This window comes from Acinonyx jubatus, chromosome A1 (genome assembly GCF_027475565.1).
Source record: "Acinonyx jubatus isolate Ajub_Pintada_27869175 chromosome A1, VMU_Ajub_asm_v1.0, whole genome shotgun sequence".
NCBI classification, from domain to species: Eukaryota; Metazoa; Chordata; class Mammalia; order Carnivora; family Felidae; genus Acinonyx; species Acinonyx jubatus.
Window position 1 is genome coordinate 70,048,607 of NC_069380.1, and position 26,459 is coordinate 70,075,065.

The 26,459-nt window shown below is 41.9% G+C and overlaps 1 protein-coding gene, 1 long non-coding RNA gene and 1 pseudogene across 9 annotated transcripts in view; 1 reads left to right on the forward strand and 2 right to left on the reverse strand.

Moving 5' to 3' along the window:
• Nucleotides 1–22,862, reverse strand: part of LOC113601102 (uncharacterized) — a 36,244-nt gene extending 13,382 nt beyond the window's left edge. The window contains exon 1 of the long non-coding RNA XR_008296430.1: nt 22,723–22,862. This is a non-coding gene — a long non-coding RNA (uncharacterized LOC113601102). The remainder of the gene's footprint in view (nt 1–22,722) is intronic.
• Nucleotides 1,989–5,252, reverse strand: LOC106978333 (asparagine synthetase [glutamine-hydrolyzing]-like; annotated as a pseudogene).
• A 60-nt stretch (nt 22,863–22,922) lies between the features above and the next one.
• PCCA (propionyl-CoA carboxylase subunit alpha) overlaps nt 22,923–26,459 on the forward strand; it is a 404,001-nt gene continuing 400,464 nt past the window's right edge. For all 8 annotated transcript variants that reach the window (XM_027065165.2, XM_027065168.2, XM_053217534.1 and 5 more), the window contains exon 1: nt 22,923–23,078. In XM_027065165.2, coding sequence (XP_026920966.1) covers nt 22,974–23,078 — 105 coding nt within the window. In that variant the 5' untranslated portion in view covers nt 22,923–22,973. The remainder of the gene's footprint in view (nt 23,079–26,459) is intronic.

Sequence of the window (26,459 nt, forward strand, 5' to 3'; positions counted from 1 at the left end):
TACAGGGTAGGTAACATCTGAGACAGGTCTTGAAGAATAGACAGTAATTCAGTAGATGTGCTAAATAACTTATACAAAAAACAATCCAGTGAAGAAATGGGTAAAAGACATGAACAGACACTTTTCCAAAGAAGACATCCAGATGGCTAACAGACACGTGAAAAGATACTCAACATCACTCATCATCAGGGAAATACAAATCAAAAAATGAGATACCACCTCATACCTGTCAGAATGGCTAAAATTAATAACTCAGGAAACAACAGATATTGGTGAGGATGTGGAGAATGGGGAGCCCTTTTGCACTGCTGGTGGGAATGCAAACTGGTGCAGCCACTCTGGAAAACAGTATGGAGGTTCCTCAAAAAATTTAAAAAGAGCCACCCTATGACCCAGAAATTGCATCACTAGGTATGTATCCAAAGAATACAAAAATGCTGATTTGAAGGTGCACATGCAACCCGATGTTTATGGTGGCACTATCAACAATAGCCAAAGTATAGAAAGAGCCCAAATGTCTATCAACTGACTAATGGATAAAGAAGATGTGAGACACACACACACACACACACACACACACACACGTGTACATACAGTGGAATGTTACTTGGCGATCAAAAAGAATGAAATCTTGCAATTTGCAATGATGTGGTTGGAACTAGAGTGTGTTATGCTAAGCGAAATAAGTCAGAGAAAGGCAAATATCACATGATTTCACTCATGTGGAATTTAAAAAACAAAATAGATGAACATAGGGGAAGGGAAGGAAAAATAAGATAACAGAGCGGGAGGCAAACCATAAGAGAACAAACTGAGGTTGCTGGAGGAGAGGTGGGTGGGAGGATGGGCTAAGTGGGCATTAAGGAAGGCACTTGTTAGGTTGAGCACTAGGTGTTATATGTAAGTGATGAATCACTAAATCCTACTCCTGAAACCAATGCCACACTGTATGTTAACTAACTTGAATTTACTTTTTTAAGTTTATTTATTTAGGGGCACCTGGGTGGCTCAGTTGGTTACGTGTCTGACTTTGGCTCAGGTAATGATGTCATGGTTTGTGAATTCGAGCCCTGCATCAGGCTCTCTGCTCTCAGCGCAGAGCCCACTTCAGATCCTCTGTCCCCCTCCCTCTCTACCCCTTCCCTGCTCACTTGTGCACGCTCTCTCTCTCTCAAAAGAGAGCATGCATGCAAGCATGCGTAAGTAGGGGAGGGCAGAGAGAGAGAATCCCAAGCAGACTCAGGCTGTCAACACAGAGTCCTACTCTGGGCTCGAACTCACAAACTGTCAGATCATGACCTGAGTTGAAATCAAGAGCCAGATGCTTAACTGACTGAGCCATCCAGGTGCCCCAACCAATTTGAATTTAAATAAAAAAATAATGAGTCAGTGATCAACAATTTCAAATTATATATACAGGTTAAGCTGAAAGTACTCTAAAGCAAAGCATTGGATTTAGCAGTTAGGAGGTCACTAAGGATTCTCAGTGATTTCATTTGCTTCATTTTCCTTCAGATAGTTAGAGATTGTTACAATTTTTTTTAAATTTTATTTATTTATTTTGAGAGAGAGAGGGAGAGAGAGAGCATGTGCACGAGTGGGGGGAGGGGCAGAGAAAGAGGCAGGAGAGAATCCCAAGCAGGCTGCGCACTGTCAGTACAGAGCCTGATGCAGGGCTCCATCTCACAAACCATGAGATCATGACCTGAGTTGAAATCAACGGTCGGATGCTTAACCATCTGAACCACCCAGGATCCCCAAGGTTGCTAAAATTTAATCCTGTTTTAGGGGCACCTGGGTGGTTCAGTAGGTTAAGTGTCCAACTTTGGCTCAGGTCATGATTTCATCATAGTTCCTGAATTGGAACCCCGCGTCAGGCTGTCTGCTATCAATGCAGAGCCTGCTTGAAATTTTCTGCCCCCCTCTCTGTCACCCCCCCTCAAAAATAAATAAAATATTAAAAAAATTTTAAAAATTTAACTCTTTTAGATCTGTGTAAAGTATTTACATGGTTTCAAAGTCAAGTATACAAAACATACCTGGCTTCTATCTCTGTCTCTATCCTATTCCTCTTCTCACCTCATTAATAATGATTTCTGTTTTTCTTTTTTTTTTTGTTTAGTTATTTATTTTGAGAGAGAGAGAGTGTGTGTGTGTGCATGTGTGGGGGAGGGGCGGAGAGAGAGAGAGAGAGAGAGAGAGAGAGAGAGAGAGAGAGAGAGAGAAAATCCCAAGCAGGCTCTGCTTGGTTAGCACAGAGCCTGACATGGGGCTCGATCTCACCGTGAGATCAGGACCTGAGCCAAAATCCAGAGTCGGTCACTTAACCAACCCAGGTGCCCCAGGAACGATTTCTTTTTAATTTTGTGATTTATTTTATGTTGTTTTTCTTTTTAGATTTGAGAGGGTTGTTTTTTCATGTCCAAGTACATATGGATGTTTGGTCCTACCAAACAATCCCACTACCCTTCACAAGAAAGAGGAACGTTTACTTTCAGTTTCTCTTTTAGAGAGTGCCTAACCTTTGGTAGCTGACTTGTAATGGGTCAGAGTGCAGGCAGAAGGGTAGTGGCATTGATCCAGTTGGGCATCCAGTAATCGGTCAGCCAGTCAGCCTGGCCTGGGTAGCAGCATTCAAATATTAATGGTAGTAATTGCCTTTGTAGGTTTGAGGAGTACTGAGGGAAATGTTTGTCTTGCAGTTACTGTCAGTGTATCATGAGCCTAGTGTTCAATATGTTCCTGTAAAATCATAAACCAGAAACTATTAACTGAGGTTATACCATCATTGAAGGCTTCTATTGGTCACCAGATAATCTCTCTCTCTTTTTTTAAAGTTTACTTATTTTGAGAGAGAGAGTGTGTGAGCAGGATGGGGATCATAGAGAGGGAGAGAGAGAATCTTTTTTTCCTTTTTAAAAAAAATTTTTAATGTTTATTTATTTCTGAGACAGAGAGAGACAGAGCATGAGCGTGGGAGGGGCAGAGAGAGAGGGAGACACAGAATCTGAAGCAGACTCCAGGCTCTGAGCTGTCAGCACAGAGCCCGACGTGGGGCTCGAATTCACAAACTATGAGATCATGACGTGAGCTGAAGTCGGTTGCTCAACCGACTGAGCCACCCAGGCGCCCCGAGAGAGAGAGAATCTTAAGCAGGCTCTGCTCTGTCAGCATAGAGCCCAAATGGGGGCTCAATCCCACAAACCATGAGATCATGACCTGAACTAAAATCAAGAGTCAGATGCTTAACCAACTGAGCTACCCAGGCACCCCACCAGATTCTCTCCAGATTGAAGACTAGAGTCTTCGAATACTCTCTCTCTTTCTCTCTCTCTCTATTCCATTCTTTGCTGGTACCAGAGACAAGTAATGGGAAGAAAATCAATGATCCAGGAATGGGACTCTCAGTTCAAGTCCATGGGCAGCAGTAGTTTGATCTGTGTGGAGAACATCAAACAAACAGAGTTCTTTCAGAAGTTTCTCTCTCTACCATTGGCTTTTTTAAAAGAAGTTTTCGTGAAAATATATGTAACCCTGTGGAAGTACATCAGAACCTTCTCCAGAGAAGATTACCATGCTGTGTTCTTCTAAATGTACTTGGAAATTAAATACATATCTACTGGAGTGTTAACTGTTGTAAGGTCATAAGTTTCCAAGGAAAATATGACTTCATTCAATATCTGAATGCGTTCCTCACAGTTAAAAAGGACTTCATGATGTTCACTCCCAATGTGATCTGCTACCTTTCCAGCAGCCAGTAAATGGGGACTTTCTCCCTGCCAGTTGCAAATGTCTGAGAACATACTGTCCCAGAGCCTCTTTTAGCTGCTTCAATAGGGTGACAGCAACTCAGCTGGAATCCAAGCCCCCTGATAAAAGGCATCCAGTCCTTCTGTCATCCAATGTTTCTTAATAGCACTGTTAAAAAGGATCCAAAAAAACAAAAAAAAAGTAGACGTGTATATGAAGAGGAAAAAAGAACATGACTAAATCTGCTTCCCCAGGAAACATTACTTACTTTGTCACAATGGAATCACAACAGGTTTGCCTTGAGTTTCGGTTTTAAGGATTGTTCCCCTTGTCTCTTGCATCATCAGTTTTTCTCCTCTTTACTGGATCATTTATAGCATATGTACATCCACACACACTGTACTGTCTCTCATCTTCCACCTTTCCCTGTCCTTTATAGCAAAAGTCCTTGAAAGAGTGGCCTATACTTGCTGTCTCCAGTTCTCTTCACCTTCTCTTAGCAGTTTCTGTGTCAAGACCTGGGAATAGTTTCTCTACACTGTTACAGAGGGCAAGCAGATGTTCATCTCTGCAGTGATGATAGTGAATCATTTCCACAGATGCAACTTTGTCACTTGGCTTTAAATCAAGAATTTGATAGTGTACCAGAAGAAAAGTCTCCACTTTTTTTTTTTAAGGTTCCATTTTGATAAAGGAGTTGTGATACGCTTCAAGTTAACAAGACCTTTAGCTTCTAAACAAATAGCCAAAAATCCGTCTTCTATCGTGATTTTAAACAAAGATCTGACTTCATAGGTGACCGTGCCCAGGAACACTTTCTTATTGGCAGTATCCTAAAAAATAAATACAAACACCTCATCCAACATACAAATTATTTGCTCAGTTTCTCCTTTATTATAATGATGAAGGATGACTCACCATCCATTTTGGTCTAATAATTAAATTCAAAATAAATTCAAAATAAGTCCAATAGGAGAATTAAAGTCTAATTAAATTAAAAAGGAAAATGTGTTTTGGGGTGCCTGGGTGGCTCAGTCAGTTAAGCGTCCGAATCTTGGCTTTGGCTCAGGTCATGATCTCTACGTTTTGTGGGTTTGAGCCCTGCATCAGGCTCTGCACAGGCAGTGTGGAGCTTGCTTGGGATTCTCTCTGTCTCCCTCTCTCTCTAATCCTCCCCTACTTGCACTATCTCTGTCTCTCTCAAAATAAATAAGTGAACTTAAAAAAAAAAAGGAAATGTATTTCGTCTCCTTGTGGTTGTAGATTTTGCCTTCATAACAAAGCCACAGTAAAGATATTTCTTTGCTCAAATTGGTTGCAATCCAAACAACTGGTCAACCAGTGCCAACCAGTGAAATCCAAAACAGCAATTTATGTATCTGTTGACATTCTGAAGATGAAGTGAATCTGGACCTCTGTGTGCAATCTTCATAGCACTCAGGCACTGATCAGAGAAACCATCATCACTGCCAAAAAGGGCCCAAATGCCACAGATGGCACGGTGGAGTTACAGGCTCTCTCCGTGTGAGCAGGTCAGACTGTTAGCAGGAGTGGAGGCAAGAGCTATGGATTATCTCCATTTTTTTTTTTAAAGTAGGCTTCACACCCAACGTGGAGCCCAGTGCAGGGCTTGAGCTTATGACCCTGAAATCAAGACCTGAGCTGAGATCAAGAGTAGGACACTCAACCAACTGAGCCACCCAGGTACCCCTCCATTGTTCCTAATATAAGCATATCTATGTATCTCTATCTAGTCCTCATTTCTTAGATAAATGTTAGTATACTATACATACTTTTCTCTACATTGATTTTTTTTTTTTAAAGTGGGCTCCACACCCTGACATAGGGCTTGAACTCACAACTCTAGGATCAAGAGTTGTAGGCTGTACTGACTGAGCCAGCCACGCATCCCTACCTTGATTTCTTTCTCTCAGCAATATATCCTGGCAATCAGTCCACTGTTGTATGTAGATATTTTCCTTATTTCCTATTACAGGTACACAGTACCCTATTAGATGGATGTTCTGGTACATTTTAAGACTGAGGGTATTAGGAAAGGTTCAAAGCATGGGAAATCTTTTGGAAGAGAAGGCCTTTTATTTTGCTAATCTGTGGGTAACTCCAGGGTCCCTACTGAGGCTTAGATGATGGTGCCAATATAGAGATGACTGAGTATTATTAACACAAAATTGCTGCTGGTCCTATATAATAAATCTCTTTGTTCTCTGAGCTAAAGAGCAGCTAGAAGGATTTGAAAGAAGAAATAGGCTTTTTCCTCTCCTCCTATACTTCCTTTTTGTAATATATTGTTTGTTACACCATTAGGTTTTAAAGCAAGCCTCAAGTTAACCTGGAGTACAGCTATCTCACAGCAGAGGTATCTACCAGGGAAGTGCTGCTTTCACCTTTGTGAAACCACTTTCCTGATAATTGCTATTTCTCCTCTGATTCCTTCTGGAATCAATTCGTTGAGCAGACGAGGTCTCCTGTTACAAATCTCCGACTTGAGTAAAAAGTAGAATAGCTTCACTCCAAAGCCCATTATACACTAGATTCCCAAATTCAGTCTCTAGTCTGTCTCTCATCCCACATTATGCTCAGCCATATTGTCCAGTAAAGCTCATGGAAGACAGTGTTTCAGTGAGTACTATATAGTAGCATAGCTAGCAGCATACATAGGCAAAACTCTCAGTGGGGCTAATAGAACAAACTACTCAGGGAAAGTAGAACATAGAAGATATTTGCTCTTCTTTTCCCTCTGTCTCAGCCCACCTCCTCATCCCTCCTCAAAGAGAAGAGCTGCTACTATAATTGGCCATACTCGGTTGACCTAGTTATTAGAGGAGTGGGAAGCACTGTTTTAAGAGATTATGCATAAAGCCTATATGAGGAAGATTTTGAAACAGTTCTGAAAAATCACAAAAATATGATCAAAAATAGAAACACATTCCTTGTTCTTGGAGAGGACCAATCAACATCATAAATATTTCAAGTCTCTCCAAGTTAATATATAAATTTAATGTAATTCCCTAAAAAGATACCAGCAAAATTTTCCTGGCGCTGGATCCTAAACTTCATATGGAAAAATAAATAAGCAGGAATACTCATGAACATCTTCAAAAGAAAGCAATTAGAGGGGTTGGCCTTACCACATATTAAAAATTACTATAAAGATCCTATAATTAAAACAGTGTGGTGTTGATACCTGGCTAACAGACAAACCAATGGAAATAATTTCAAGCACATGTGGAAATTTAGCATATGACAAAGGAAGCATCTTAAATCATTGAGGGGAAAGATTAACTTAAAAAAATGGGATTAGCACAACTGGAGAGTCATTTGAAAAAAATATATATTTGAATTTATGTCCCTTACTTTACATTAAAATATACTCTAAATAGATCAGTTATTTCAATGTAAAAAAAATGAAACAACATATTCAAGAGTGAATCATATCCATTTCTTTATTACCTGGACATGAGGAAAGCCATTCCATTATAATTCAAATCCCAGAAGCCATGGAGAAAGATCAATACATTTAAATACATCCCTACCTATCTAACATTTGATATCTAACTTATCTATCTACATATACATACATACAGACAGATACATATAAACTTGTGCTTGGCAAAATCATCATAAGCAAAGTCAAAAGACAAATGAAAAACTGGCAGAAAATATTTTCAACTGAAATTACACAAAATGATTAATTTCTATCAATACATAACAAAGAATAAAGAAGTGTATTGATTGATGCTACAGCATGGATGAACCTTGAAACCATGCTGAGCAAAAGAAGCCAGTCACAAAAGACCACATACGGTGTGATACCATTTACATGGAACATCTAGCATAGGCAAATCTACAGAGAAGGAGAGGAAGTTAGCAGTCACCTAGGGCTGGGTGGGGTGGGGTGGGGATGGGGTGTGGGAATGAGAATGACTGCTAATGGGTAAGAGGTTTCTTTTGGAGGTATTAAAAATGTTCCAAAGTTATATTATGGTGATGGTGGCACAACTCTGTAAATATACTACTTACTGAATGGTACTCTTTAAATGGGTGAGCATGTCATTCTATGTAAATTATATCATAATAAAACTGTTTAAAAAAAAAAGACAAAGACAAAAACCCAGGAGGAGAATAGCTAGAAATGTTGAGACAGTTCACAGGAGATGAAAGGCAAATGCCTATGAGACATTTCAAAAAGTAGTTGGTGACATTCTTCCTAAAAGAAATGCACATGCAGGGGCACCTGAGTGGCTTAGTCCGTTAAGCATCCGACTTCAGCTCAGGTCATGATCTCACCATTTGTGGGTTCCAGCCCCACGTCGGGCTCTCTGCTGTCAGCACAGAGCCTGCTTTGGATTCTCTGTCCACCCCCCCCCCCCCCGCCTCTCCCCCAATCGTGCTTTCTGTCAAAAATAAACATTCAAAACAAAACAAAGAAATGCACATGCAACAGAGGGCAGATTTGTTTTCTGACTAGGATAATAAAGATAATATTTCCTTCGGAGTAAAGCTTAGGCAGGTTATATAGCAGCCCCATATAAGATTAGGGGTTTCCTAGGCTCGGTGTTCCTCTGCTGTGATACAAACCCACTTGGCCACAGCATTCACTCGGGCTGCTCCTCATCATCCCCATGGGACGTGGGAGGCAAGATGAACTGATGCCAACATGAAGCTCAGGCTTCTGCTGTACCATAACTAATAGATTCTCTTGTTTTTGACCTAAGAGTCTGAGGCCTTCTGGTAACACCCACTAAGGCTAACTTGTTAGCACTCAAGGAAGGTGACATCTCAAATCCTTCCCAGTTCCAGACTGGCAGAGGTCCAAAAGCTTGACATCACCCTATGTTGGTAATCCTGGAGAGAAACAGGTATTCTTTTTTTTTAAAGACTTTATTCTGGGGCGCCTGGGTGGCTCAGTTGGTTAAGCGGCCGACTTCGGCTCAGGTCATGATCTTGCAGTCCGTGAGTTCGAGTCCCGTGTCGGGCTCTGTGCTGCCAGGTCAGAGCCTGGAGCCTGTTTCGGATTCTGTGTCTCTCTCTCTCTCTGACCCTCTCCAGTTCATGCTCTGTGTCTCTCTGTCTCAAAAATAAATAAACGTTAAAAAAAAAAAGACTTTATTCTGAAGTAATCTCTACGCCCAACATGGGGCTCAAACTCATAATCCTCAGATCAAGAGTCATATGCTCCACCAACTGATTCAGCCAGGCACCCCAGAAACTTTTTAAAGTTTATTTTACTTATTTTTGGAGAGAGAGAGAAAGAGAGAGAGTGAGCGAGCTGGGGAGAGGCAGAGGGAGAGGGAGAGAGAGAATCCCAAGCAGGCTCTGCATGGTCAATGCAGAGCCTGATGTGGGCTCAATCCCAGGAACTGTGATCATGAGCTGAGCTGAGATCGAGAGTCAGACACTTGGGGCGCCTGGGTGGCTCAGTCAGTTGAGTGGCCAACTTCAGCTGAGGTCATGATCTCACAGCTCAAAGGCTCGTGAGTTCGAGCCTCACGTCAGGCTCTGTGCTGACAGCTCAGAGCCTGTAGCCTGCTTCGGATTCTCTCTCCCTCTCTCTCTGCCCTCCCCTGCTCGTGCTCTGTCTCTCTCTTTCTCAAAAAAATAAAATAAACATTAAAAAAAAATAGACACTTAACTGAGCCACCCAGGTACTCCCAGAAACAGGTATTCTTTTTATTTTTTTTATTTTTGAGACAGAGAGAGACAGAGCATGAACGGGGGAGGGGCAGAGAGAGAGGGAGACACAGAACCGGAAGCAGGCTCTAGGCTCTGAGCCATCAGCCCAGAGCCCGACACGGGGCTCGAACTCACGGACCGCGAGATCGTGACCTGAGCTGAAGTCGGACGCTTAACCGACTGCGCCACCCAGGTGCCCCAGAAACAGGTATTCTTAAACATCACCAGTGGGATTGCAAAATGGCAAAATTCTTCTGGAGGGAAAATTGAACAATATTCAACAAAATTATTACATGTGCGTTTACCCTTTGACTGGGTAATCTTTCTGGGAAACTAGCTGACAATAATCCCTTTACAAATGCAAAATATGGTATGCACTTTGCTTTGCATTGTGAAGTTATTTGTAATAAAAGCTTAAAAACAAATCCAAGTATCCATCAATAGAAGACTGATTGAATAAACTAGGGCATATCCACACATAAACATATTTGTATATACTTGTACATAGGTATATATATTTATTTGTATGAAAAAAAGAAGAATAAACAAGATATTTCTGAAAATGGAAAGGGTTCCTAATAAGGATGGGTAGAATGGGTATAAGGAATAAAGGTGGGTGCAAGAATTTAATTCTTTGGGTATCCTTTTTATGTAGCTTTGACTTCTGAATCATGTAAATGATTTATATATTCAAAAAATTAAGTTAAATAAGAAAAAAAAAAACCCTAAAATTGAACACAAACAGAAACCAATGAGTGGAACTGAATATGATACCCAATTGCACTGAGAACATAATTACTTTTTTTTTTAAGATTTTATTTTTAAGTAGTGTCTACACCCAACATGGGTCTTGAACTTATAACCCCAAGATCAAGAGTCATATCTCTACTGACTGAGCTAGCCAGGCATCCTGAGAAGATAATTAAAGTTACTTTGGAACATAGACCACTGTAACATTTTGCCCATATAAAGTCTAAGGACAAATAAAACTCCAAAGATACTTTGAACTGCATTCAATAAGTTTATTGTTAGCAGTATTGTTGTTCTTGTGCTTTTGTGTATGATAAAATAAAACAAATAAGGAAATATTAATGTTATTAGGAACCAAGATTTCCAAGTTATGAAGATAAAAAAAATCACTATAATCCTAACTTTAAATTGGAACTATCAATATAAACCTATATATATACATATATATGTATATGTGTGTGTGTGTGTGTGTGTGTGTGTGTATACATATTTCAGAAACATTTATTGTGTGCCTAGTATATGTGTCAGGCATAGGAGAAACAACAATGAATGATAAAAGTATAAACTCTGCTACAATAGAGTTTATGGGCAATACATATATTAAATATATAATTGCACAAATAATTAATGGAATTAAGCCTTGCATTTACCAAGAGTTTACACCATCACCATTTGACACATGAAGTTCCTCAGCCTGCAAAGCAGCCCAGCCTGAAATGCAGCCTTATTATTAAGACAAAATACTCAGTGTCTATTTTAAGAAAGATTAAGTGCTCAGAGTGAGGGCCACTTGTGCCAAAAATGAACAATTTGGATCTTTTTTTTAAAAAAATGTTTAATGTTTATTTATTTTTGAGAAAGACAGAGTGCAAGTGGGGAGGGGCAGAAAGAGAGGGAGACTCAGAATCTGAAGCAGGCTCCAGGCTCTGTGCTGACAGCTCAGGGGCTCTAATTCACAGACCGTGAGATCATGACCTGAGCTGAAGTCAGTTGCCGAACTGACTGAGCTACCCAGATGCCCCAAACAATTTGGATCTCTTAACGTGTGTGAGAAATTTTAGTTTTCTAGTGGCAGGAATGAAACACACAGGTCTGTGCTGAGTTGTCCAGGCTTAGACAGACAGGCAGTGGTGCCTGCCCTTCCCAGACAAGATTGAGAAATGTTCTGTGTCTTCTTATCTCTCTCTAATAAGAAACATCTTGCTTTGGAGCCAAAGTTGTGAAAGGAACTGGCAGCTAGCTTTCAGCTCAGCACACAATTTTTACAAGAAAAGGAGTCTTGTGGTAACTTTGGTGATGGTGTCACTCATCGAGAGGAGTCCAGTGCCAGCAAGTGAATTTAGAGTAATCATGGGCTAGATCTAAAGCGAGAGCTCCATGTTGAGCATCCCTGGTGTGCTGCCTGGTAAGGTGTGTGAAGGTGACATAACCTCTGGATGTACACCATCTGTTTCCTGCTTTCTAAAGCTCTGTGACTGTGAACAGTTACTTCCAAAGTCTAGCACTTACGAAAGATTTACAAGCGGAGAGAGGAATCTCTCTTTTTAGTATTTTATGATAAGGAGTTTCAGATCTCTGGTCACCTGGCTTATTGAGGTGTTTTCCATCTAAAAAGGTGCTTAGTGGTTGAGTCCAGTTACTTAGGGAACCACCTGATACCTAGGAACTGGTACCATGTGAAGCTGGGTGGTCCCCAAAGGAAAGTGAATACAAATTTAACAGTTTAGTGGTATATTTTAGCCATATCATAAGCAAATTGTAGTCAGTTGGATGTATGCTTGGAAGTGACTAAGAATGCAAAGGGCAATATTAAGGATGGGTACTTTTTAGGCAGTGGTGTGCTGGTAAATGTTTAACAACAGATTCTTTCTCTGGGACAGTGGGAGTAGGGGAGGCCCTGATGTGTAGTTTTCTTGTTTCCACTGTGTAAAAGTTTCCACAGGCTGATTTCAAGCTTTGAAGAATTTAATAAGATTACCGACAATTCAACAATTCTCATCAGCTGATTCTATCTATAAGCGAACCATTGCTTATCGGTACCATAGTTAAGAGGTAACAAGCTGTCAACAATCCAGAACCTTAACCCAAAAAAGGTAAAGGAAAATATGTAGGAAAATTAAGAAAACGTGCATACAGATTGAAGTGTGACAATGTGCAGTGCTGGTTCCCTGACTTCCCATGTTCCATGGTGCTTGGGCTGTCTCCTGCCTCTAGTCGTTAGTTTGTTCTGATAGTCTTGAGTGGAAGCTCTTTCCTGTGGTTTTCTGCTTCTGGAGTACTCCTAAGAATTCTCAGGTTGAGGTCTGTAGCAGGAACAAACAGTCTTTCTGATCAAGAAGGATTTCTTTCTCCTTCATTAACAAGTAAGAAAGCAAGGATCAACACCCCAGAGTGGGACGACTGTGTTAGTTGTTCATAGTGCCTGTAAGGTCCTTTCCAGTGAGGTCAGGGCAGTCTTTTTCTCATGGTTCTTTAAAGAGATAACACCTCTCATTTTAAATAGTGAGAAGGGTTGTTTTGAAGGATGTTCTGAAAAAGCTACTCACATCTGTTGACAAAGTTGTGCATTGATTCCACTTATAGGAGATACCTAGAATAGTCAAACTCATAGAGACAGTAGAAAGGTGGTGGCTAGGGTCTGCGGGGAGCAGAAAATGGGCAGTTAGTGTTTAAGGAAAACAGTTTCAATTTTGCAAGGTGAGAAAAGTTCTGGAGATGGATGGTAGTGATGGTTTATACAACAATGTCAATGTATTTAATACCACTGAACTGTACCCTTAAAATGGTTATAATGGGTGGCTATATATATATATATGTATATGTATATATGTATATATATATGTATATATATGTGTGTGTGTATATATATATATGTATATATATATATATATGTATATATGTATATATATATGTATATATATATGTGTGTGTATATATATATATATACACACACACACACACACACACACACACACACACACACACATAATGGGGTGGCTTAAAATGGTTATAATGAGCCTGGGTGGCTCAGTCAAACATCTGACTCTTGAGTTCAGCTCAGGTCATGACCTCATGGTTGGTGGGATCCAGCCCGGCATTGGGCTTTGCACTGAGGGCATGGAGCCTGCTTGGGATTCTCTTTCTCCCTCTTGCTGCCCCTCCCCTGCTTGTGCTCTTGCTCTCTCTCAAAGTAAATAAATAAACTTAAATGGTTAAAATGGTAAATTTGATGCTAATTATAATTTACCATAACTTAAAAAAATTAAAAACAACTCAATGTATCACATGAGTCATTTGCAATATTTGGCTATTTCAGCCTGTAATAAGGAAAAGTCTATGACTGGGGATAGGCAGATAAGATGCCTGTCTATTAGTTAATAGATTGAGAGTCAATGGGCTGGCTATGGAGTTTGATTTCATTGTCATTAAGATAAAAGGCAACTGTTCAGGCCAAGTTCCAGAGTTTCTAAAAATTTAGCTAGAGTTGAGGATTCTATTTGTCTTTTCTGTACTACCTGAGGATTGAGGATGATATGGGCAATGAAGTACTGAGCTTTATAAAGCTCCTTAGTAAAAATTCCAGTGAAATGAATGTTTCCGCCCCTAAAGAGAAAGTTAAGACTCCTTAGGTAGGAAACTTTATGCTTCTGTACAAGTTGTGGCTTTCTGAAAAGAGCAAACTTAATTCTAATAAATACACAATTACCAGGGTGGTTGGGTGACTCCGTTGGTTAAGTGTCTGACTCCTGATTTTGGCTCAGGTCATGATCTCTCGATTTGTGGTTTGAGCCTCGTGTCATGCTCTGCTCTGACAGCGTGGGGCCTGCTTGAGATTCTCTCTCCCCCTCTCTCTCTGCCCCATGCCTGCTTGTGCGCACTCTTTTTCTCTCTCTCTCAAATTAAATAAATATACTTAAAAAAAATATGAACACACAATTACCAAAACACATTCATATCCCATTGTTAGGGCAATTTTATATAAAGCATTTGGAAGTGCTCAAAGAAGCTTTGGTTCTGTTCTCTTTTCTAGCTTTAGTTTTGCCAGGATTTTATTATAGGCAGTAGGATATGCACTAGAAACATTCTTTTTTATTTTTTTTAGAAACATTCTTGACTATGCTTTAAGTGTTTCCAACTCCATTGTTGGATTAAGATGGTCACCAAACTATCTTTGCTATGGTAACAAGACTGAAGAGCTTGCTTGCTATGTTAATCAGCACCCAGGGATGGAAGAGGGTGAGATCCTCTCCTGAAGTATGATACATAATTAATTTAGAAAGATATCATCAATTATTACCTTGGGAGAGAACATGTTATGGATTGTAAGGGCCTTTCAGGTCATAAAGTATACTATGATTGGCTTTGATTGGCAATGGTATTAAAACCTAGAAACAATCTATAGACAGTTACTATACCAGTTTTAGTGCTTAGCAATTGGGTATCTTAGCAGTTGTTAACCAGAAGGTGGGAGAGATACAGCAGAGCTGAGGAGGTCATTGGTAAGTGTGCAGAGGAAAGTTGACACAGCAAGCCTCATGTGACTATCTTTATTCATTTTTTTAAAGTTTGTTTTTACTTTGGGAGAGAGAGTATGAGTGGGGGAAGGGCAGATAGAGAGGAAGAAGAGAGAATCCCAAGGAGGCACTGCAGACAGCCGAACTTAGGACTCAATCCTACAACTCTAGGGTCATGACCTGAGCCAAAATCAAGAGTCAGACGCTCAACCGTGTGAGCCACCCAGGCACCCCTGAGGTGACTTTCTTTAGAAGGGCCTGATTGCAAAGTTCGCCCTTGGCTGGATTTTGGAAACATTCCTACTGCCTTCCACTGATAAGGGTGGCCCACTGTACTCAGACTATGCAAATAATGTGGTTTATTGCTGAACACTTGCTTTCCTTCTGGGTATCTGGAGTTTTGGTAGGTGTTAAGCAAAGGGTGCTTACATGACTAGCCGCCGGTAGAAACATTGCTGAGTCTCTGAAAGTCTTCCCCGGGCAAAAACATTGCACATATGCATTTTCATTGCTGGGTCAAGAGTGTGCTGTGTGTGTCCCTTCATGGGACAGTGTTATGGGCTGAATGTGTCTCCCCCTCCTCACTCCTTCCCCATTCATATGTTGAGGCCCTAACCTCATTGTGACTGTATTTGGAGATAAGGCCTTTATGGAAGTAATTAAAAGTGAAATGAGGTCATTGGGGTCAGACTCCGAACTGACAGGATTAGAGACTTTAGAAGAAAAGTTACTAGAGAGTTCTGTCACTCTCCTTGGACATAAGCAGGGAGGAAAGGCCATGTGAGGACACAATGAGAAGGTAGCTGTCCACAAGCTAGGGAGAGTTCTCACCAGAAACTGAATTGGCCAGCACCTTGATCTTGGATTTCTAGCCTCCAGAACTGTGGGAAAATAAAAATCTAAGCTACCCAGTTATGGCAGCCCTAGCCTCCCTCGGCAAGGGCAACCTGCCTCTCAAACTCAGTAACTAGTGTTCCCACACATTATTTCATCCCTTTATTACTTATGCATGTGTTCTTCAATAATATAAGACTGTTTCATGTTAAAACTTTCATTAAAATAGTATCAAACTGTATATATTCTTCAGCAATTTATTTATTTACTTATTTATTTATTTATGCTGCATCTTATATTTGTGAGATTTATCCATGTGGATACTTTTGCACTAGTTCTAGAATAATGCAAAAAAATATTGTAAAATGCAAAGACAGTATCACTTCCTAGATTAAGATGCTTCAGGTTTTCCACCTTAAAAAACAGGGATGAAAAAAACACAAGCATCTAAAGACAACGAGTAAAGGACTGAGTGTGGCACATGGTGATGCCTTTGAATGTTTTGAGGTGGGGATCCCCGCGTTGTTAAATCTTTCACTATCTCAAGAAAAGAAAATTTGGATTTATACACGAAAGCTGCCATATTTTGAATAGTTAACTAATTCAATTTGAGAAACATACAACGTGCACAGGAGTGCACCGCGCGCGCACACACACACACACACACACACACACACACACACACATGGCTAAAGCCAAACATAGTCTTGTGCTATGTGTGGCCCACATTCTGCCACATTGTGATTTCTGGCCTGGAAGATGAAAGCCCCAAACTCCATAGTATAATATTTACTTTCCTCAGGGTCTGGTCTTTCCTCTTCCTTCAGCTTTGTCTCCAAACACCGCTTTGCTGAGAACAGTCTCTGGCATATAATAAGTGTTCAATAAATATTAATTATTATTATTTTATCTACTGTCTTTTTTTCATTTGGGTCAGAAATGGACTCTTTGTAGTTCTTTTGATCTTCCAGGATCCAGTCAAGTTTATCCTTAATCTACACATATCAAAAAGAGTAAGCAAGGAAGTTCCCTAAATAACAGTATTTACGAATGTTATTTGTTCTCTCAGGGCAGATATGAAAGGGTTTGGGGACCTTGGCATATGTTGCTTAAAGACAATAGTCATAAACTATTACTGATTTGCTTCTGTGAAAATAAAAATTGTTATGCATAGGTACCATGGTCCCAAACATATTTGAGAATTCTCCCACAATCTTCCATAAGAGTCGGGTTCAGTTCTTGTGTCCTTAACCCGTGGCCAAAATGAGAAGGCTGCTGGACACAAAGTTGGTTACCGAGAGCTTCAAGGATCTTCTGTGGTTGCTATGCTAGGAAAGAGCTCTGGGCCTGGCTGTACCTCATGAGCTGTTTAGAGATAGGCTTTTGTATCTTGGTGCACAATTTGGTGCTTATTTTTTGTTTTTGGTATGCTACTTTTCACTCTCTAGATAAATTTTGAAGTCCTTGAGGAAAGAGACCACATTTAAAAATTTTCTCTTACACTAATTGGAACAAACTCAATTTTTAAAATGATTTTTATTATTTATTATTATTTCTTACAAACTCCAAAGTTTTTTATTGAAGAAAAACAGCTCTGGTGTTAATGATAGGACCTGAACACTGTTTAATTTGGGATGGTGAATTAATTTCATTTATCAGTAAACATCTATGTCAGTAAGTTCTTAGGTGCAATAGAAGAGTCTAGCTAGTCTAAACAGAAATGGAATCTATTAAGGGACATTAACTCACAAGATCTCCAAAGGGCTTGAGAGTAGAATTGGAGGATACATAGGACAGAATACTCCAGTATTCCTACAAGACCCCAGCGAAGACCTCACATGGATCCTGTAGCTGGGAGCCTGTGCTGCTACCCTCACCAGCAAATGGATTCTGGGTAGCAACTGCTTATCACATAGCTGTCTTGAATCAACACCTTTCTAGGATGTAGCTACTGGTGCAGCTAGATCATCTGCCTGAATCTAACTGTAAAGGAGTAAGACAAAGCAAATACCTGGTTCTATCTTGGGGAGAACTCATTCTGTAAGAAACTCCCCAATGTTAGAAAGGTGTTCCAAGGATGGTGGATGTCCATAAAACATGACATGATTTTGATTGCAGTACCATACAAAATTTGGTCTGCAGGCCAGTGTGAATCCTCAAAACGTTAGTTATAGGTTCCTACCAGGGACTGAATGTATCCTTCCAAAATTCATGTGTTGAACCTAATCACCTGTATGATGGTATTTGGAGTTGGGGCCTTTTAGAAGTGATTGGGCAGTGAGAGTGGAGCCCTCATGAATGGGATCAGTGCCCTTATAAGGAAAGACATTAGACATTAGATATCTTTCTGTTCTCACTGTGTGAGGCTACAAGATGATGGCCACCTACAAACCGGGCAGCAGCCTCCAGCAGACACTGGGTCTGCTGGTACCTTGATCTTGAACTTCCCAGCTTCCAGCATTGTGAGAAATAGTTATTGCTTAAGCCACACAGTCTATAGTACATCTGCTAAAGAACCTGAACAAATATACCATAGACTGTGTGTTGAGATAAATACATAAATTGTTAAAAGATCTTATGTGACAGCCTTGTCACATAACTCTCACGTTGGTGGCCAATGGGCAGTGGTTGCTGGAGTACACTTAGTATAGCACTACTCTAGAGCAGAGGTCTGCAGACTACACCCCAGGCCAAATCCAGCCTGCTTCTTGTTTTTATAGGCCTGCAAGCTAAAAGTTTAGTTTAAAACTTTTACATTTTAAAGGGTTGCTAAAGAAACAAAAAAGTATGCAACAGAGACTTATGTGCCTCTTACAGGCCTGAAATCTTCACTGTTTCTTAAACAGAAAAAGTTTGCCAACTCCTTCTCTAGAGCCTACTCTAATACTGAATTCTTTGAGAAGAAATTCTTGCAAGGTGCCTCGGTGGCTCAGTTGGATAGGTGCCTAACTGGCTTAGGTCATGATCTCACGGTTGTGAGAGCCAGTCCTACACTGGGCTCCATGCTGGCATGGAGCCAGCTTAAAATTCTCTCTCCCTCTCCCTGTTCCCCTCTCTTGCTTGTGTTTTCTCTCTTGCAAAAAATAAATAAGTAAAACAAGGAGAAGAAATCCTTGCCATGTCTTTAGATACCTTGGGTGCTATTCATAGGATGGATACTATTCCTGATATTGTTAACGTATATTTTTATTCTGACAGTTTTTAAGCAGTGGTCTAATTCATTTATAGTAATAGTAAAAAATATTTTCAATACTTTGATTTTGAAGAGTTCTTGTCAAAATTTATCAATTCTATAATTTAGTGTTAAATATTCCTTCATTCTATTTTCAGAAAAAAAATCTACTTTCCTCTTAAATATCATCTTTTCCCTTCTGATGTGTACAAAAGTCCTTTTTAGTCTGTTTATTTTCCCTTTATTAATACTGTATTAGGCTGGGTAGATTAACTGCTTTTGCAATCCCCAAATCTCAGTGGCTTAAGCAAATACAAAGTTTATTTCTTGCTCATGTCACAGTTTAGTGTGGGAAGGCAAGAAAGATTTTGGTCTACTTAGGCATTGAGATACCAAGTCTCCTTCTATCTAGTGCCTTCCAGGAGTCTCAGCAGATGAGAGGAGAAAGAAAGGGTGTGAAGAAATGTATGGAGGGTTTTATGAACCTAGCCTCGAGGTTGGAGTATCTCACTTCCACTCACACTCCACTGACAGGAATGCAGGTGCCTCACTACATCTAGCTGTAAAGGAGGCTAGAAATGTTGCCTAGTATTGTGCTCAGGAAGAAGAATGAACATATTTGGAGAGCAGTTAGTTAGATTCTGCCATCTCCTCAGCTCTTTGGAATTTTCCTTATAATCTGTATGCCTCCATTCTGGCAAGCTGGGAAGAGAAGGGAAAGTGGAAGACGTGCCCCTTCCTTTGAAGGACACAACCCAAGAGCTGTCCACGTCCCTTCTGCTTACATCCCATTGGGCAAAACTTAGTAACCTGGCCACTCTTGCTGCCATGGAAGTCCTTCCTTCCCCAAGGAAATGTAGTTCTTACCATACACCCACCTAAATTGTGAGAGTTCTTTTACCGAACTAATGAGAGCAAGATGGACATTAGAAGACAATGAGCAGTGTCTGCCATGGTCCACCCGTTCATCACTCAAATAGTTGTGCCACATTCTCTACTTTCAGTGGTGGGACACAATGGCATTTTGGGTCTCTAGGAATTACTAGCAGTTCAGAGCCAGTAATTCCTGAAAACTTGGGCTATTTTTCCTTCCCTGATGCATTCTCTCATTAGTCAATGGCTACAGGCTCCTTTCAGAGGACCAGAGAGAGAGAGATTAAAACAATCTGCCTGATGCATTGCAACGTAGACAAGATGGAGTTTGACAGATAGCTGAGAAGCCATACATGTCTGGCTGCCAAATGGGAATGAGAAGGATCTCATGGAGGGGTCAATAAGGAGCAGTTACCTATGTATAGTTAACCCCTTTGTGGCTCTCCAGTCAAGCAGCCAGTGGTGGGTGTGGAGTTGCTGGTGGTCAGCAGGGGTAGCAGTTGGGAAAAACAACCTGGATGACAGCAAACTGAGACTTTCCAGGAAACTACGTTACTTATCTTACGGTAATAATCTTCAGAGAGTAATGTTTCACTCCTGCCTTCTAAATACCTTATCAGTTTTTCTTTTGATCAACTCTAACCAGGCACCATAAAGGGAAGAGGATTTAGGGAAACACAGTTTTCAATCCAGCATACCTAGTCTGCGCATACTCTCCCTCAAAGAGAGCCAGATATGTGTAGCTCAAAGGTCAAGATCTCTTGGTGGAGTGCAGGCTTGCTATTTGTTGTGCATATGGCTGGTCAGGATTCCCTAATTTACAACTCGGACTTCTCTCTGCTCCATACCCACTACACAACAGTATAGCAGCCAGGTAACTGTAATCAGATACATTGGATCACAAGAGCAACTCTGGAAGCTAGAAGACGATGTAAAGATACTTGCAGAGTTTTGAGAAAAGACCTGCTTCTGGCCACGATGAAGTAACTGCTTCTCTGTCACTGTGGATAAAGTAGACAAAGTATATGGAACAACTGTTCACAGACATTTCAGACAGGAAGTGGGCTTTGGAGATCATAAACATCCTAAGTGTGTGGCACAGCTCAGACAAGGTAGAACTGTTTAACTTAAAATGCCGCTGCTGGTCTTTGAAAACATTGCATTAGAAGTATAGGTTGTATCAGTGATAGTGATAGCAAGACTGTCCAGAAGTTTGAAAGTAACCATTTTGCCAAAGAGGTACCATGGCAATAAGAGTTGTCAGCTTTCAGCTTCTGGTTTGCGATTTTGGGGTTGTCACTGTTATCACCATGCATTTCAGGTTTCATTATGTCAGCACCTCACTTCTGGATACTAGAGTATGAGTTGGTTAAGATACAGTTTTGGCTGCTATAGTAAAGGCAGAAATAACAATGACTTAAACAAGATAAAACTTTGTTTCTCTGTCCCAGAACATGCATTAAGCAGCAGCAGGCTGATAAGATGGCTCCACAGAGTCAGGGGGTTGGGCTCCTCCTGTCATTTGCTCTGCCATCTCCAACATGGGTCTCCTGTCTTGGAGTGAAGATGACTGCTCCAGCACCCACCCATGTCTAACTTCAGGAAGGGAGTAGAGGAGATGGAGGGCATGCGTCCACTCTTTAAGGGCACAACCCTTACATTCCATGAGACTGCCCTTAGTAACATGGCCATACCCGTTGTAAGGGAGGTTGGATACTGCGGCCTTGAGCTGGGTGGCCTGTGTGCAGCTAAAACTTAGGAGCTCTCTTATTAAAGGAATGAGTGGAGAAAACAAGTAGTTTCTGCCACAAGTGCCTTTCATGAAAAGAACAAAACAGACAGGATGTAAGGAGAACAAATCCAAAGGTTAAAATGGGAAGAAAAAGAAAGAAAGAAAAAAAAAAGCAGGTTTCTCGGGTAGGAAATGATTCCAGCCTTAAATACATAGATGAAAAAACCTGCGAAACTTGATATTCCTTTTTATTTTGTCTGTCATGAAAGTTCCTACTTACATTTTACAGTTCCACGAAATGTCATCTCTCTGCTATCCCAAACACTTTGTACCTTCAGGCATTTGCTATGCTGTAACATACTCTAGGTCATTCCTAGTTTTGCAACTCTCTCAAGGTGACTCTGAAGGAGCAGGAAAATAGTTAAGAGCAGAACTGCTGATACTGGCCTGTTTGTTGGTGGTATGACCTGATGTCTGAGATTTGCTTAAAAATACTCCAGCATGGGGCACCTGGCTGGCTCAGTCTTTCAAGTGACCGTCTCTTGATTGACTCAGGTCATGATCTCACAGTTCTTGGGATCAAGCCCCATGTTGGGCTCTGTGCTGAACGCGCCAAGCCCGCTCAGGGTTCTCCCTCTCCCTCTCTCTCTGCCCCTCCTCTGCTCTCTCTCTTTCTCTCAACTTAAAAAACAAAAACAAAAACAAAACAATGTAAAATACTCCAGCAAAAGATGAAAAGGGGGACTAGATGAAATAAGACTGACAAAATGTTGATTTGTTGTAACCATGTAATGGGGGCCTGGGTGATCATAATATTATTTCTCTGTGCTGCTTATGTTATAAAATTTGTAATACAGCAAAGCAAAAGCCCAGTCTCTGAAGACAGCCAGACCTGGGTTCAAACCCTGGTGTCACCATTTACTGGCTAAATGACTTTACCTCCCTATAAATTCAGTGCCTTTAGAATTCTTGTGAAGGTTAAATGAGATAGAATTTGGGACATCCAGCACAAGGTCTGGCCCTTAGTAGTTGCACTACTACTCGTAAGGGTGCCTGCTAGCAAGCAACAGAAACTGACCTGGTTTTGGCTAATTCCTCGGACAAGCAGCTATTTCGAGCCTGAGCTCCGATCTCTGATTTCTAGACCTAGAGCATTATCTCTGCTATCTGTTCAAAATCTTATCTTGACTTGGTGCTTTGCAATTTATGCCTTCGAATAAAAGGAATATAGTTCGGGCTTATGTCTGGAACTTAGGGCACTAGGCCCTGCAGGGTGGCCATGGGGCTTAGGTCACTAACTGACGTGGAGTGAGTGGCCAGGCCACGGACTGTAGCTAGGTGGACGCTGGTACAGGACGGGGTTTACCCCAAGCAGGCGCGGACCAGCTGCCGCCAGAACTCACGCGCGTCCTCCCCGACTCGCTCACGCCGGGGTCCGGTCGGGGCCCCCTCCCTCGGGTCCGGGCCCTCGGCCGTCCCGTGGCGGGTCTGCCAGTTTCCGCGGTTGGGCCAGTCGCCCCTACGTCCCCTCCTGAGCGGCAGGGGGCGGGGCCGCGGGTCTCGGCGCATGATTGGCCGAAGCTCTGGCGCTCCCCTTCTCCGCCCCCTTCGGCGGGGTGAGAGGTCAGCAGAGCGCAGGTCGGCAGGGGCGACAATGGCGGGGCTCTGGGTTGGGGCGGCGGCGCTGGTCGGGGCCGGACGGCGTGGGCGGCGGTTGCCGCAGCCGCTGATGCGGAGCTCAGCGCTGTGGACCCTGAAGGTGAGGAACGAGCGGGCTCCCCGCGGGCCTAGGCTTCGCTGGGCTTCGCTGGGCTCGCAGCCCCGCAGCGCCTGCGGGTGGCTGGTGTGGCGGAGAGCGCCCCGCGGTTCCCCGGCGACGCCGCGGCCCGTTCCGCAGCCGTCGGCGCCCCTCGTCCCTCTGCACCCGCGTTGGCGCTGGAGCGCAGCCCTTACCCGGAGGCTCGTGGAGTCGGAGGGGCCCTCCGAGCCGGCAGGCGTGCGCCCTCGGCTCGCTAGCCCCCGGGAGCGGCTGACAGCCGTGTGGCTGGCGCCTACGTGCTTTTTCCCTGCAGCCGTTCTTGTGCCTTACGGCTTCGGCCTCGGCTTCGGCTTCGGCTTCGGCTTCGGCTTCGGCTTGAGCTTCCAGGGTGGATTCTTAAGGATCCTTACAGTTTGTTTTCTCTTGGCTTTTTCCTAATTTTAGGGACACTGAATTGCTGCTGAAGTAGAATTAGGGTTGTGAGTTTATCTCAACTTCTAAAGTGTCTGCGATGCCAGGATTGCTACTACCTTTTACGTTTGAGTTGAGAGCCTATTTCAATTGAATTACATCGCAGTTTGCTGTGTGTGCATCCTGTGAGTTTAGTTTTCTTTTCTATGTAGTGGTTAGCCGGAGTTTTGTACAATTGTTCTAAACCCATTTTTGCCTCTGTGCTGTGTGCCCCAGGGTTTCTTGATGACAGCCTTGGCTCATATGTTGGAGTGTCTGTGGGCCGCTGTTAAGACTTTCTCTTGAAAATGGAGTCTCTTGTAGTTTCTGAGCAAAGACGACTTGACTTTATTAATAGGGTTTATTAAGTCATTTCAGCGAATTCTTTAAAATGAGGGTCTCCCTGAAAACCACCTGTCATTTGGTTCGTCTGCTTGTTAAACTTCCTTAAAAGAAAAAAAATCTTTTAAAAATTGTCACATAAATTGATTTATTGTCCTTGAACTCTAGAATTGGAAAACACTTTAGAGATGATCTGGCCCATCCCATTCTCTTAAAGAGGAGGGAACTGAGGCCCAGGTGAGCACTGTGGGAGCTCCAGCTCCAAGTGGAAGTGAGCCTGCACCTGTGTTAGCTTAGCTTCAGCTTTGGATGCCGCTCTCAAAGTACACAGTGTTCTTTGTGTGGCCACAAAATCTGTTTTTAAATGCTTTTGTTATCTTAGTCTTTGTTGGCTACATCAGTTGCAGTTGTCACATCTTATGCTTTTACATAGGAGCCGGCCTGGTGTAGTGGAAGGCTTGGGCTTTGGAGTCAGTCACACAGATGAAGTTTTGCATATTAGACAAGTCACTTTGCTGGGACTCAGCTTCGTCCTTTCAACTACTTTTTTATTCAACAAATCTTTATTGGATTATTTCCTGTATTCTACCAATGGGGAACAAATATAGTTTCTGCTGTCTTAGATATGGTAGTCTATTAGAGAGAGACAAGTAAATGTAAAATGCTATTAGGGGAGAGGTCTTGGTGCTATAAGAAAATACAATGGAGAGATTTGACCAAGTCATGATATTGAGCTCTGTGTCATAGATACCGTTCTGGTGCTTTACTTGAATTAATTTATTCAGTCCTCACGACAGCCATGTAATCCCGATTTATAGATGAAGATATTGAGGCACAAAGTGTTATGTGACTTGCTCAAAGCTATGGAATTGGTAAGTGGCAGAGCTAGGACATAGGACTCCAGAACTGGTGCCCTTAATCATGTTATCCTGCTTAAGGGAAAGGACTGTTTTCCTTTGGAAGTGAAAATTGAAACAAGTTTTGAAGGATAAAGTGACTTGTAAAGATAGAAGAGATGACTGTGAAAGAATAGCATGTGCAAAGGCCCTGTGGCCAGAGGGAATGACAAGATATAAGCACTGAGAAAAGCCTACTTAGGCTGCAGTGTGCAGAGATTAGACAGTGCTAGGGAGGTAGGTATGAATCAGGTTGTGCTTGCTTTGCAGATCAAGCTATTACTTTTGGTCTTTATGTTATAGTGATGGGAAGTCATTCATGTTGGAGGTAGGAAGGATTGCACTGACATTTTAGATTGGTGAGGCTGAGAGGAAAGTTGTTACAGTATTTATTGCTATATACTTTTTAGATGTTATTAGGGTATAATATATAAGCTTTGATCTTTCTCCATACTCCCCCCCCCTTTTTTTAAAGATTTTCTTTTTTCTTTTTTTTAAAATTTTTTTTTTTTTTTTTTACATTTTTTTATTTTTGAGAGACAGAGTGAGCAGGGGAGGGGTGGACAGAGAAAGAGACACAGAATCTGAGGCAGGCTCCAGGCTCTGAGCTGTCAGCACAGAGTCTGGCGTGGGGCTCGAACCCATGAACCGTGAGATCATGACCTGAACCGAAGTTGGATGCTTAACCAACTGAGCCACCCAGGAGCCCCAAAAGATTTTATTTATTTATTTATTTTTTATTTAAAAAAAAAATTTTTTTTTTAACATTTATTTATTTTTGAGACAGAGACAGAGCATGAACAGGGGAGGGTCAGAGAAAGAGGGAGACACAGAATCTGAAACAGGCTCCAGGCTCTGAGCTGTCAGCGCAGAGCCCGACGCGGGGCTTGTACCCACGAACCGTGAGATCATGACCTGAGCCGAAGTCGGACACTCAACCGACTGAGCCACCCAGGCGCCCCTAAAAGATTTTATTTTTAAGTAATCTCTACATCCAACATGGGGCTCAAATTTACAACCCTGAGGTGAAGAGTCACCTGCTCCACCCACTGAGCCAGCCAGGCACCCCATCTCCTGCTTTCTTTTAGTGTGTTGCCAGAGACTGCATCTTGTCTATTTCTGTGTTCTCAGCGCAGTGTTTAACACAATAGGTGCTGGATGTGTGACAGTACTGACTGGAGTAGAGTGCCAATAAAGAATTCCTCCCATAAGTGGGAAGAATCTCTGGAGTTCACTGTTATTTTAGGGGAAGAACTTGCACTGCTGCTTAGCTTCTTTATGTGCTTTTTTTTTTTTAATTAAAAAAAATTTTTTTTAACATTTATTCATTTTTGAGAGTGAGAGAGACAGAGCATGAGTGGGGGAGGGGCAGAGAGAGAGGGAGACACAGAATCCGAAGCAGGCTTCAGGCTCTGAGCTGTCAGCCTGGGGCTCGAACTCATGGACTGCAAGATCATGACCTGAGCCGAAGTCGGACGCTCAACCGACTGAGCCACCCAGGCAACCCTCTTTATGTGCTTCTTTTACATGAATTTGAAATGTGCTCCACTGAGTCTGCCTTTGAAGCAGAACCATTTAAATATTTTATTCCTGCCATTCCTCTTTCCCATCCTGCAAGCCATTTGGTTGGTTGGAAAGCAGACTGGCAACTCTAGACCCTAGTGTCCCCATTCTTTTAGCCAGTTAGCAGAAC